We start from the raw sequence: 13611 nt of genomic DNA, 5'->3' as shown, positions 1-13611 counted from the left end.
GCCTCCACCGAAGTGCCTGAATGTGGCGTACACAAACTACTTTATACATAAACTCGGTATAGCTAGCAGCCCCCTTTACTCTACATGTGATGTGTGTGACGATTTCGAATATTTGATAACCTCCTGCCAAAGGTTCATAGTACTTCGCAGGACATTGCGAATTAATTAAAGCTTCGCTAAAGACATAGCCCTACGCCTCGAACACGTTCTCGTTCCTTTGTGTGATACGGCTTCGGCTGCTCGAGCTACAAAGGTCTTAATGCCTTTTCTCTGTGTAATTTCTTGTGTGACAGTGCGTGTCAACAACTTTTTATTGTTTTTTAATTATTTTGATCTCCGTCTTCATTTTTTTCTCACCTCCATCAGGAGTTGCTTGTTAGGATCAGTACCAGGCAGATATCTCCTGCTATCATTGCAATTTCTCTTCCTCTCTCTCTCACGGGAAGACTGCTTTAACCATAACCAACTACGCTGATAACAAGGCTGGGAAAATGGTGACAAAAAGGTCCTGACGACGTGGAGTCCAATACTGAGACTTCATTAAAATCTGCAGGGCCCTAAAAGAATTTAATTTATTTTGTCCTGATATAGATGGTGCCTTTAGCTTCGTATGATTGAAAATATATTGGTATTTTCAGTAATGTAATTAGAGCTTTCCATTCTTCATCAGCACCTGTTTTCGGAGGAAACTGCGACCAGAAATATGAAACCGGGCCCTGCAAGGCAATCATTCCTATGTGGTGGTTCAACGCCCAATCTGGCAAGTGTGAACAGTTCACCTACAGCGGCTGCGGAGGCAACCAGAACCGGTACGAGACCAAGCGACAGTGCGAAATGACCTGTTCTGCCGAGAAACGTGAGTGATTATTTCAAAACTGAAACTTCAAGTGCCGTTGAACGTTCACTCGACTCTGTTAGTTTAGCGTTCCGGAATTGCGGAAAAGTGTTAATATTGGGCCAAAGTAATATAAACTAATAAAATATTTTTTCAGTATTGTCAATGGTGTACAATATTTCTTTCTTCTTGCATGATCATTATCTGCTGATTCTATACCTGCAGTCTTCAATGCTGCGTACGTGATGACATAGTTTCCGTTCTTTATGACGAACTCCATTACATCTTTTCACGGTGCCGCAGCTAGCTTCTATTCTTGTGACACCGACTGCCTTTTTGCTAAATTTCCATAACATATAGGTGACATAAAACATTTTGTGATACTGATCCTTTCGAAATAAATTCCAGCTGAAATGCTTCCAGATCATTTGTGTAAAATGCATTAAAGGAGACGAAGTCTGGAGAAGTCTGAAGTCTAGAAATTTTCATTCTTCAATTTTGGAAAGTTGTGTTTTAATGATCACATTACTGAAGCTATTTGATGACAGAATCTTTTCGGTTGCCTTACTTATTTTCTTCCATTAATTTCTTTCTGTTATATGCACAGCTATTTCCTGGCCCGGAGAACCTCGACTGGCGCTCAGTGCACTGCCTGGTATGTGCAATGGTCCTTTAAACTGCTGTAATTTTATTGGCATGATACCTGGTAGCGGGAAAGCATTCCATATTTTTTTTATTAAATCACTGCTGAAGCATGCATATCTATATTTGACGAATTATTTTCATGGAGGGGTAACTATATGAAAAGTGAACTGGGAGAAAACAAACATTTTTGTTCGCATGTTTCTTTCTTTGTTTATTCAATACTGCGAACCTTGTGCAGGTCCAAGCAGGATGCTAACATGGCAACAGCAATAATAACAAAGTTAATAAACATCAAAATGTGGAGAAGGGCAATAATGAATCATTCCAGTCGGTTACTGTGCGAGGAAAAAATGAAAACTTGAATAAATCAGTTCGAGCGAAATACGGCGTCAGGGAGTTAGGATGATGGTGGCGCCTATGCCTCGTTGATAAAAGCGACAGATATGGTGAAGGGTTAATAGCTAATGCTCAGTTCCAAAGCTCGGAAAGAAATTGCAAGCGTAATTTTTTTCTTCGTTGATCAAGACATTAAATAGCATTAACCTGCATTAATTCAGAGGGTGAGTCATACGGAAAACATTTAGAGTAAATAAACATCACAGCTTTTCTTTGTAGCTTTTCTAAACGGGTGATATTGTGTTTAGTAAACGGGTCCCAAACAACGCATGCATATTCAAGTTTCGGTCTAATTAGTAAATCGTAAACAAGTAATTTTACGCTCGAGGGAGAATGTTGACCTTATCTTAAAAAGTGTAGTTTACGTAAAGCGGAAGAGCAGATGTTATCTATATGTAAATTTCATGACAAAGTATTAGTAAGCGTGACACCCAAATACTTGTACTTGGCCTATTCCAAAAGAGAACCTAGCCTGTAGATAAAAGAGAGCGGAGCATTTCTGCGAGCGAAGCGAGGAACGACGGTCTTATCAGTGTAAACTTTCATGTCCCACGTTTTACGCCATTTATAAACCTTAGCCAGACAGAAGTTAAGATGAATTTGGCCACTAATCGAAGTTATTCCTTGAAAAGGCGCACAATCGTCTGAAAGAGCCTGATAAGCACGCTGGGATCAAGATCAGTTCTAAGATCAATAATGTATAATAAATACAATAATCGCCCCAGCATACTTCCTTGGGGCACCCCATGAAAACTGCATGGGGTGCTTTAGCATGAAAGCTGGTGCACTATACATATGCATGTGACATTTTGCGGTCCTGTATTTTTGAGTACGAGCGTATCTCATTAGCATCTACAAAACAAAGGCGGACGTTTTAGATATCATAAATCTATTAAAATCGTGATCAGCCATAACACTGAAACTCGGTACTACTAAGTACATTTACAGCTCAATATGTACCTTACCGTGAGACCAATAAATGCCCATCAACAGCCGAAACTTGTTCGTTAAAATTCAAGGCCATACAACAGTTTATCCCAGTGTACAAATGAGGGATGCTGATAGCGAAATTTCGCATGTTTTCACTGGCAAAAAAAAAAAAAAGATGACTGAGACTTTCTCTCGCAACATTGGAGGCATGTTTTTTTGCTTTTATTTAACCAGACAACCGTCCTCTGCTTCTAATTCCGATATAACGAAAGCCACTCCACATTTCCAGCTACATGCATCACACTACCCTCAAATCGACGTCGTCGACACCGGGGAGTGTCACTGACCGCATTTACCATGCCGTGCAAGTGTTGACCCATTAGGCTGGCTGGACATGTTTGGATGCTACGCATTGGCTAGTAGTAATGCCATCAGCTGAGAGGAACAATACTGCTCATATCTGCACACGGTAGTTGTGTTAGCCGTTGGCTTATGAACAATGCTGCGGCAGCGGGCCTCAATGTAGCCATCAGGAGTTAGTGTTCAATAAATCGAGGCACACTTTTGGGCATTTGGTATGGCACCTATCAGTACCCCCACAGATAGGTTGCCATGATGAACAGTTGCAGTCCAATGATGGACGAACCATCTCTGCTTCATAAAAAGAACACTTTCTGCAACATAAACAGTACCTGATGCGTATCTCGGTTTGTCCCTCAATACGAGATTCCCCAGTTTAACAATCTCTGAAAGCAGGTTGCTCGTTGAAAAGCGAGGGTCATTGAAAACTCATCGACATTATTACAACGGAAGTTTTTTTTTTATTTTTGCTTCAATGAAATGCAACCATAACGGAACAAAAACCTCCTGCACCATGTGTTATCTTCAATGATGGTCGCGCTGAAATGCAATTGCTTAAGTGATTGCGGATTCAGGAACAGCTCATCATTATCGTAAATGACCTTCACACTGAGCCCTGCGAGCTGCGTCACCGCAATGAGCTAGAGTGCTTACAGCGACATGGCGGGCAATGACTACGCCGCGCCGCTAATGAACTAGTACAGAAAAATTCATTAGGAAAATTTCTAATCCAGTTCTCAGGAAGAGATGCAGCTAGACTTGTATCCCCAAATCACGGCAATTGCAGAGCTCTCTGTGGTGTGACCAGGAGCACCATTACCGACGTCTACATCAAAAAGACCCACACACGCCCTCCGAATACCCCACGATTTGAACAGATGCTATCGAAATTGCCTTCACTGAATTCGCTTATATGTGGCTTACGCGAACTGCTCTATACATAAACTCGTTATAGCGAGCAGCTCTGTGCACTCTACATGTGATGTGTGTGATAATCTCGAACATTTGATAACCTGCTGCAAAAGGGTTTTTGCACATCGCAGGGCACTGCAAAAATGTTGGGCTTGGTTAAAGACACAGCCCTGCGCCTTGAACACGTTCTCGGTCCATGGTTTGATGAGTCGTCGGCTGCGCCAGCTAGAAGAACCTTAATAACGTTTAAGACACAGGGTTCATAGACACTCTTTGAAACACATCTGTGTGTGTTTGTGTGAGTGAAAGTGATCGTCACTAAATTTTTATTGTAAGCAGTGCCACGCAGACATCTCCTGCGTTCATTAACATATATATATATATATATATATATATATATATATATATATATATATATATATATATATATATATATATATATATATATCACGGCTTGACTGCTTTAATTACAACAAACTACGTGGTTAATAACATTGACAAAATAATTACAAAACGTTCTCGAAGACGTTGAGCCCAATGCTAAGTTTTAACAATATTCGCATTTCTTCAAAAAAATTTGAATTTATTGTGTCCTTGTACAGATGTTGCCTTTAGCTTCGTAAGATTGAAAATATATTGGTATTTTCAGTAATGTAATTACAGCTTGCATTTCTTCATCAGCACCTGTTTTCGGAGGAGACTGTGACCAGAAGTATGAAAGCGGACCCTGCAAGGCAACGATTCCTATGTGGTGGTTCAACGCCCAGTCTGGCAAGTGTGAACAGTTCATCTACGGCGGCTGCGGTGGCAACCAGAACCGATACGAGACTAGGCAACAGTGCGAAATGACCTGTTCTGCCAAAAAACGTGAGTGTTTCTTTTTTTTATATGGTAGAGTAAAACAAGTTAGAGAGCAACTGCTCGTTTCTCAGCAACGTCAATGCATCTTTCATTCTCTCTTTACAGCTATTTCGTTGCCCGGAGAACCTCTAGAGGCGCTCATTGCACAGCCCAGTATGTACAGTTTCAATTTCTTAAAATACCCTTAATATCATTACCGTTTCGTCTGGAAAAAAATATTTACCAAGTTTTGCATTAAATTTCTGCTAATATATGCATGCATATATATAGCAGCAATGCGTGATCTTCAAGATCATGCATTGCTGCACTCCCTATAAGGAGGCGACGTTACTATGGGGCTGTTGACAAGCAAATACTGAAAGTGATTTTAAACAACATAGAACTGAGTGAGATATCGATCCACCTACATCTTTAAACGATCTTCATAAGCGGGCTCAAGAAGCCCAGTAATTCAAAGAAAGGTTCAGCTCAGACGGAGCCTAACAATGAGTTTCCAATTAACCCGTAAAACGAGGCAGAAGGGGATTCTACATATTGCTATGGTATAATCCAGTATCCTCCAAGCGTGTCAATGAATCAATACTGAATCAGTAATGTCACAGTCTGGGCATTTGGAACTGTGCATCTCGCTGTATCCTGTCTTTGTAGCACTTTTTTTCTCCAATTATGATAGTTTAAATTTTCTTCCCTCAGCAACTGTGGATGATGTTTGCCGCCGTCCCCCGCACTCCGGTCCTTGTATGGCTTCCTTCCCTCGCTTCTACTACGACGCTCATACAAAGCAATGCCGGCCATTCATCTACGGCGGCTGCGACAGCAACGGCAACAACTTCGAGACCATGCGCCAATGCATGCCTGTCTGCGCCCCTCCGGCCCCTTGGTGGCCCGAGCCGATGCTCCCATAGGAGCCCATACAGCACTTACTGCTTCTTGATTACGAGAGTGCCATAAGTTTTCAATCTAGAATGTTCAAATTGAGATTAATTGACAAGTACTTTCTAAATATTTAGTTGTAAAGATGACAAAGCTGCTTGTAGAATATGTAAAGCATTTAAGACATATTAATAAATTTGATTTACACGACTGGCATCTTCTTTCTATTTGCATGATTTGACACCTTTCGCAGCGGAAAGGCGGTGTGGGCGGTCTGAACGTGACTAGAAAGTGAATAGTTTCTAACGGGCTCTATTGTTCTTTCATTATCGAAAACCTTTTAATCGCCCAGAAACGCCACATTTTCTGAAAATGAAGCGGTCACCTTTGAATGCTAAGAATGCGGAACAAACCTACCACTTCACTATAAGCATGAGGCACAGCAATCAAATTGCTAACGGCGCATAGATGAAGACTCCCGATTCCCAACATCGGCATCAAAGCTAAATCAGTAGGGAAAACGCAATAAAATACCGAAATTGTTCTTGCGATGTGAAGGAGGCGCCTGTTCAGCTCCAGCATAAATATTCACTGATATCGCACTTGCTCCGGCAAATGAACGGATAATTTTCGAACCATCTTCACGCTTGAAATAACCTGAATATACTGTTATGAAAAAAGGACACGGGCAGACTGCCACGATGGGACTTTGTTATATGGCGCAAGGGTGCCTTCCTTAGGGTTTTTCTGAAATGCACTTTAATAACTTCAGGTTGACACTGAACAACCTGCAAATAGAAAAATAAAATAACCCAACCCTATTTATTCTGTGCAGTCAATCTCATTTCATCAGATCCCGACTGTCAGTTTGACACTTAAGCTTTCTTTTGTGGGCATTTACCTTCAAAATATGGTTTGAAATAAGAGTGGGAACGAGCAATGTATAGAAAATTGTTGACAGAAATAACAACCTGTTTGAAAATTTGTGTTTAATCTACCATTCAAATGCTCCGAGCAATTTTGAGTTCATTCAGTTGTTCATCTAAATCCCATTTCCAAACCCAGTCCATCTAACAAGGTAGCGCTTTAATTTTCCAATATGCGTGTCGCCCATTAATAAAGGGAGGATTATTAACGATGCGCCCTTAACGGCGCGCACTCTCCCAGACACCCTCAGAGTGAGTGGGGTAGCTGTTCCGGTCGCAAAGGAGATGCCCTCGACCTGCGTGGCAAGCTCAGCCGGAATTCAACTACCTTGTAGTCACAGAAAGAGGTGGCTGTTTGGTAGCCAGCTTTCGCCCGTTCCAGCCAGAGTAAGGGTCGGAGTCAAAGTAACGAACAAAACAAACTTTATACACCGCAAGAGACGATACACAGGAATACACTCGAGTACCTAAAATATGCAGATGACAGGTTCACAGAAAACAAACGCTAAGCATGCATCTACCGATGTATTTTATAACGCAGAGGCTTGCAATACAGAATACACGAGAGAATCAAATTAACAAACACCTAATTGTTCACCGGGCACTCTTGCAGTCCGACGCCTCGAGGGTCACGATGTGGCCACCATGCCCGACGAACGTCGCTCCCTCGCATGTTTGTGGGCTTGCCAGCAGCGGTTGATCTCCGGGAGCCCAGCTGGTGCACTTGCGAACACGCCGCAATCACTGACGGACTCAAACAACGCGACCTTCATAAATAGGGCTCCGCCGCGTCTATCTCAGCGCGCCAAGACTAGCGCGCACACACACTTCGCTCCGCTTGTTGAAGCGTTCCCTTTTACTCCCGTCGAGGAGGAGACGGAAAAACTTTATTAAACGAGCGAGTTCGGACCCTTCAAGGCCCCAGGGCCACCGCACGGCCCTCACATTACGTTCATGTGTCCAGGTCACGTAGGGCCATGGCACTGGCACCCCGGTCCACACAGCGAAGTTTTATGTCCAGGTCCTGCGACGTAAGGAGGGCCACCCATTCCTTCCATGATCCGATGGCGGGCTGTCCCTGCGGGGGATGATTGGCACGGCAGCCGAAAAGAATGTGGTCGGTAGTAAGATAGGCGTTGAGGGGTGAGAAGCTTTCGGGTTTGAAGACGCCTCCAGAGCATTTGTTGGGAGTGCCACAGCTGGGAGTGGGGAGGGGATAGAGTCGACGGGGAAGGCGTGCTTGCTGTGTGAGCTTACAAAATGTATGTGCCCGCTCCCTTGAGAAATCCCGGCATGGGTCGTCATCTTCCCGGCTAATAAGTCCTCGGGCTATGTTATCGGCGGCCTCATTTCCGGGATTGCCAGAGTGAGCCGGCACCCATATAAGCTCAATACGCCTATCAGAATTCAGGGTGCACATTCTCAATATTTGCCACTCGGTAGGATGGACGCGTCCGCGGGCAAAGTTAAGTATGGCTGTTTTGGAGTCGCTAAGCATGTAAGCCGCATCTGTTTGGGCGATTGCTAAGGCTATAGCCACTTCCTCTGCTTCTTCCGAGTTACAGGGAGGGTCTATGAAGTGAGTGAGTGGAAGGGCTGCTGGATTGTAGGCCACAGCAACCGAACGGTCTGAACCACATGCGGCGTCCACCCAGCGGACATCCTCTGCAGTCCCAGAGTGTTTATGGAGTGCTTTGGCTCGCACGGCGCGGCGGGATTGATTGTGTTCTGGGTGGACCTTCTTAGGAAGAGGTTTGAGGATAAGCGCGGAATGCACTGCCTGAGAGAGAGGGTTTAACTCTTCAGCATGTGCGGGTATGCGAATGCCGAGAGTGTCCAGTATATGTCGTCCTGTTTGCGTGCCAGCCAACCGAAGGTACTGTGTGTACCGATGTGCCTCTATAAGTTCTTGTATATTGTTGTGCATTCCTAGTTTTAAGAGCCCGCCCGTGCTAGTGGTCTTCGGTAGGTTGAGCGCTGCTTTGGTAGCCATGCGGATTAAGGCGTTGATTTTATCTTTGTCTGCACAGGAGAGGTAAAGAAGAGGTGTAAAGGTAAGGAGAGGTGTAAAGAATGCGACTGAGCACAAAGGCATGTAGTACCTTTAAATTGTCAGCTTCATCTAGGCCGGCTCGTGAGTGTGAAACCCTTCTCAAACGATGGATGACGGAGTAAGTAGACTGTTTTAGTGCCTTCAGGGTAAGGTCGTTTTTCCCCGTGTCCTGTAAGTTCAGACCAAGAATGCGGAGGTTGGGGGTTTGTGGTATGGGAGTATCGTGCAGATAAATTGTTAAGGAGGCGGTAGGAACACGCCGCGGCCGGAGTGATGAGAAAGAAGGTGATACCGAAGCCTACAAGGCTACAAGCTCTCTCGCGCGGAGAAGGAGGCTTAGAAAGACGTAGATCCATCGATGCAGCGCCGCCCCGGTTTCGCGCCGCGCCGGCCTAATAAAAATTTGCGCGGATTTCGTGACCCTGCCTCTCCATTAAGGAATATTGTGCTACACCACTCTCAACACATACTAACATCACGCGCACATGCATGCGCTCACAAACTAAATGGAACAATTGCAATCTAACGCACGCCAATTGCACGAGTTTCACAAACTGCAGTAACAAATTATAATTTCCAAATCAAAAGTCTCACACGTTTCTCAGACCCTGATGATAACTTTTCACACACTTTAGACTCTGTTCGGGGCACCTTAATTGCACGCCACTACTAGACAACCAAGTAAGACACACTTTCAGACAGTTATTTATGGGTCTCGTCTTCATCGGTCTCATCTAGACTCAGCTTAAATAGCCAGCTCCAAATTTTCGCTGTCTTTTTCGCTGCCATTTTCGCTGTTAGAGGAACCGGAGTAGCTGATGGTCGGTTTCTACTACGAAAGACTTTCCAAGAGATACGTGTTGAACTTCTGGATTCCCCACACTAGCGCTAAGCACTCTTTCTCAATGTTACGGTATGCAACCTCTCTGGAGAGCAGCTTTATGCTAGCGTAAGCTGTCGGAAAGTGAAACTATTCCATCCTATACACATCATTTATTAGGTCTAAATTAGAGTATGCTTCAGTTTTATGGGATCCTTATTTTAAAAAAGACATACATAAAATAGAGATGGTGCAAAGGAAAGCGGTTAGGTTCATTTACAGTAAATACAAGAGGTCAGACTCACCTACTACACTAATGAAAGCTAACCATATTCCACTACTTGAACTATGCAGAAAAATGTCCCGTTTATTGTTTATGCACAACCTCTTAACACACAAATTAAACATACGTCGCCGTGAAATTCTTAAACAATTGTCGCGCAGGACACATCATTCAAGAAGTCACCTGCTCGAACCCATTTTTGCAAGGACAAACTCTTTCAAGCACAGTTATTTTCCACGTACCATTTCCGATTGGAACTGTCTTCCTGAGGCCATTCTCCAGTCTTCCAATTTCATTAAAGCTCTAGAGTTGCATTATTTTTTAATGATACAGTGTTGTATTTTGTTGACTTGTTCATTTACTCTAATCCCGTGTGATTTTGATTTTTATTTGTTGTTTTAATGCCTTGTATATCCACTCCTGCCTAAGCCAAAATATCGGCCTGCAGTATATTGAAATAAATAAATAAATAAATAAATAAATAAATATGATGTTCCAGAAGAACCGAACCTATACTTGTGTCGTACGCATCTAAGCGTAGCCCGAATGGTTGTTCAAAGTCTGAAATCCGCAGAATTGGAGGGTTAGCTCTGTGCCGTTTCAATTCTGTGAAAGTTATCTCGTGTTCTGGTGTCCACTTGACGAGGTTACTTTTCCTTTTCTTTGTGAGTTGCGTGAGTGGGGCACTGATTTCAGCGCAGTTTTGAATGAACTCCCGAGAGCATTCGGTGAGTCCCAGGAAAGAACGCACTTGTCGCTTTGTTTTTTGGGATGGTGCTGCCTGAATCTTTTCCAGAGTTTTCCCCAGAGGCGCTAGTTGTTCTACCCGGAGTTCACACTTGCTGGGGTGAACTGTTAGTACAGCGGTCTCAATTCTTGTGAATTGTTCCAGTGTCATGAGGTATTCTTCCCACGTTTTGTTGCTACGAGGACGTCATCATAGCAGTGATATATATCGGGAAGACCGTCCCTGAGTCGTCGCATCAGTTTCGCGAAAACTGCCGGTTCGGTTTTAATACCAAAAACCATGCAGCGAAACTGGTAAGTCCAGACGTGGTGGGGAGCGCCGTTGCAGGCTTTGAAACTTTAGAGAGCGGAATCTGCCAGTATCCCTTCACGAAATCAACTTTGGGAATAAACTTGACTGTTCCAACGCTGGCGAATATCGAGTCGGCCCTCTGCATGGGTTCCGAATCGGCAGCCAACACAGTTCTCAGCCGCCGAAAATCTACAACGAACCTGTTTGCCTCTTCCGGTTTGTCTCTTCTTCAGGACAAACAGGAGGAACACTGAATCTGGTGAGTGACACAATGACACCACATTGCCAAAACATGAGTTAACATTTGAGCGGTTTAAGACAAAACGTCATTTTCTACAGTCATGATATTATCACGCGCCTCCGCAGAACGTCGACGGAACAGGATAATGGTCGGACAGATCAGTAGAGAAAAATTAAAACATTACAAAGGGTCAACGATGCTGAACCAAAAATATCGCATTAGCTGCTGGTGACCGAGTTTTCTTCTTTTTCTTCTTCCGCAGCCGACATATAATCCCCACTTTAACCGAGCCGTATGGACGTGCCTTAGTGCCCTATAGGGGGAACGAAATGCCAGGCTCCTAGCAGGCTGATTCTGACATAACCGTCCCATGTGAAACGAGGGACCCAAGTTGACAGCTCCTGCAAGCCCATCTCTCGCTTTTGTGTCACGTAGGTGTGACTTCACGCGCTACGCCGACCACGTGAGTTGGTAGCCCAGCTCTCACCCTAGATTAACGTGGGGTATGACGTCACATCGTGACATGGGTGCGGTCGCTCCACGCTGATGGCTCGAAACCTAAAGTAGTATTGTTTTCGCAATAGCAGCTCAAGGCCGTTCGACATACATTCCAAATACAACGAGTTCATTCTTCTGCTGTGTTGAAAGTACCCATGTCCTGTGCGCATACAATGAATTCGTGGTCATGTTCGCGATCCACATACCATTCAAGCGGATGCTATGAAGCACATTAACACATCAGGCGACCCACCACCTTCTCCTCTTCTCCCAGATCCGTTCCTATTCCATGTTTCCGATTCTCAAGTTCTGCGCCAGCGAACACGCGCTCTCATTCCTTCGTGTTGGCACGCTCTCCCCCGTAGTTCTTACTCGGCAGGAGAAGGTATCAGTGCGCCGGATTCGGGAAGGGGCAGCTCTGACCCTATCTGTACGTCATTGGTGGCATGAAAAATATCTGCCAGTGACTTACAGGTGCCCTTAATGTGACATTTCACCTAACGATATGTGACGTGGGTAACTTTTTGTGGACGTGCCCGGCAACGGCTCCAGTTAGAAAACGGCTGCTCTTGAAGGTGGGCCTGTGGTGGAACCGCGATTGTGATTACGAGAATTGGACAATGGACAAGCACTACACCACCAACCTCTGCGACTACCTTAGTAAAACTGGACTTCACTCCTTCTTTTAACTTTCTACCTACTACATTCCATTCCCCCTCGCTCAACTTACGCCTTATGGCAAACTTTTCGAAAAACAAACACTACCATAGTCAGTGAATTTCAGTACTACAATGTTTGAGCTATTAAAATAACGAAAACAGGCATGCATTATTTCGTTTGCTTGGTGCAATGGTTCGTAGAAAAGCAACAAAAAAATAAAGAATTAATTGCAAAGATGGAAGATAAATAAACCACCTAGAGCCCGACCAGGTAGGTTATGATTAGAAGGGACGTTGCAAACACGGACTACTGCCACAAGCTGAGATTCAGTAGCTCATTTGCCGAATCCGCGAGAGTGCGGGTTGGAACGCGTTCGCAATTTCTCTCGCCCCCTCGCTCCATTGGCCTTGTGTCTCAACCACTGGCGCTGACATTATTTTGCAGAGACTGGATTTTACCGACGTCACAAGACATGCAACGCAACTGAAAGCAAACTCGCTTGGTTGCTGTGCGCGGAGCCTCAGAAGTTGCGTCCTCTTCAGCGCGAGAAACATGACAGACACTGCATCGCCCCTCCGTTTGCGGAAATCAGGGATTGTGACCGGCAGCTTCAGCGGACCCACCTACATGGTAATCATTTCGACATGCCTGACGGTGCTTTCCGAAGGCACTTCAGGATGTTGGAAAACAAAAATTTGACTACTGCGTAATGAAAACAATCCGCACACAGTGGAGTGGACATTACTCTGCACGCCGCAAGAAACATTGAATCATTTCCAAAATAAATTGCATTCTGTACGCTGTAAGAAATAATTCCGCAGTATTGTAGCCATATAAATGTATTTAGAGCCTGAACACGTCCGGAAGGCAACATATAGCCCCTTAAAAATACAAGTAACCGAGATTGAACCATCGATCAAAGTTCGTCCCTTTCTTCTCGTCCATGCTTAAGTTAAATTGACGTCAGGGCGAAGCGAACGCGTTTTGAGCCGACCTATTTGAAGGATTCGGCCCAGGTTAAACACGAAAAGAGTTCGAACCCCTAAGCACTAATATATATCATAAGCACTATTTTGTTTACGGACGTCTAGTTACTTATCCACGTCGTGTGCGTGTGAATCGGACAAGTATTCAACACGTTGGCGTCACCGCCGTAGACTAGAAAGAACACGTGTTCGCTCATGTTTGAGTAAACCTAACCTTAAAAAACCCCGTTCCCTACAAATGACGAGCGTAGTATATAAGAGGCCATATTTCAAGTGTAGGCGCACTCCTCTGT

At 44.3% G+C, this 13611-nt stretch overlaps 1 protein-coding gene across 1 annotated transcript; it reads left to right on the top strand.

Annotated features, from left to right (window-relative positions):
* The first annotated feature begins 735 nt into the window (after positions 1-735).
* LOC146178053 (carboxypeptidase inhibitor SmCI-like) lies at positions 736-6016 on the top strand. Its single transcript, XM_084581677.1, has 5 exons — positions 736-856; positions 1443-1490; positions 4760-4945; positions 5045-5092; positions 5633-6016. Exons 1-5 carry the CDS (start codon positions 736-738, stop codon positions 5842-5844), a joined length of 615 nt encoding a protein of 204 aa, XP_084437803.1. The 3' UTR covers positions 5845-6016.
* Positions 6017-13611: the final 7595 nt, after the last annotated feature.

Source organism: Amblyomma maculatum, chromosome 10 (genome assembly GCF_055883805.1).
Source record: "Amblyomma maculatum isolate TAMU_Amacu chromosome 10, ASM5588380v1, whole genome shotgun sequence".
Lineage (NCBI taxonomy): Eukaryota > Metazoa > Arthropoda > Arachnida > Ixodida > Ixodidae > Amblyomma > Amblyomma maculatum.
The sequence above is the reverse complement of the archived record's forward strand: the minus strand, read 5'-3'. Positions and strand labels throughout refer to the sequence as shown.

What these genes read in the sequence shown, in the direction of transcription:
- LOC146178053 (XM_084581677.1), top strand. Translation starts at nt 736, where the DNA reads ATGTGGTGGTTCAACGCCCAATCTGGCAAGTGTGAACAGTTCACCTAC. An exon ending in GGCGCTCAGTGCACTGCCTG is followed by an intron (nt 1,491 to 4,759) that starts GTATGTGCAATG and finishes TTTCTTCATCAG; the next exon opens with CACCTGTTTTCGGAGGAGAC. An exon ending in GGCGCTCATTGCACAGCCCA is followed by an intron (nt 5,093 to 5,632) that starts GTATGTACAGTT and finishes TTCTTCCCTCAG; the next exon opens with CAACTGTGGATGATGTTTGC.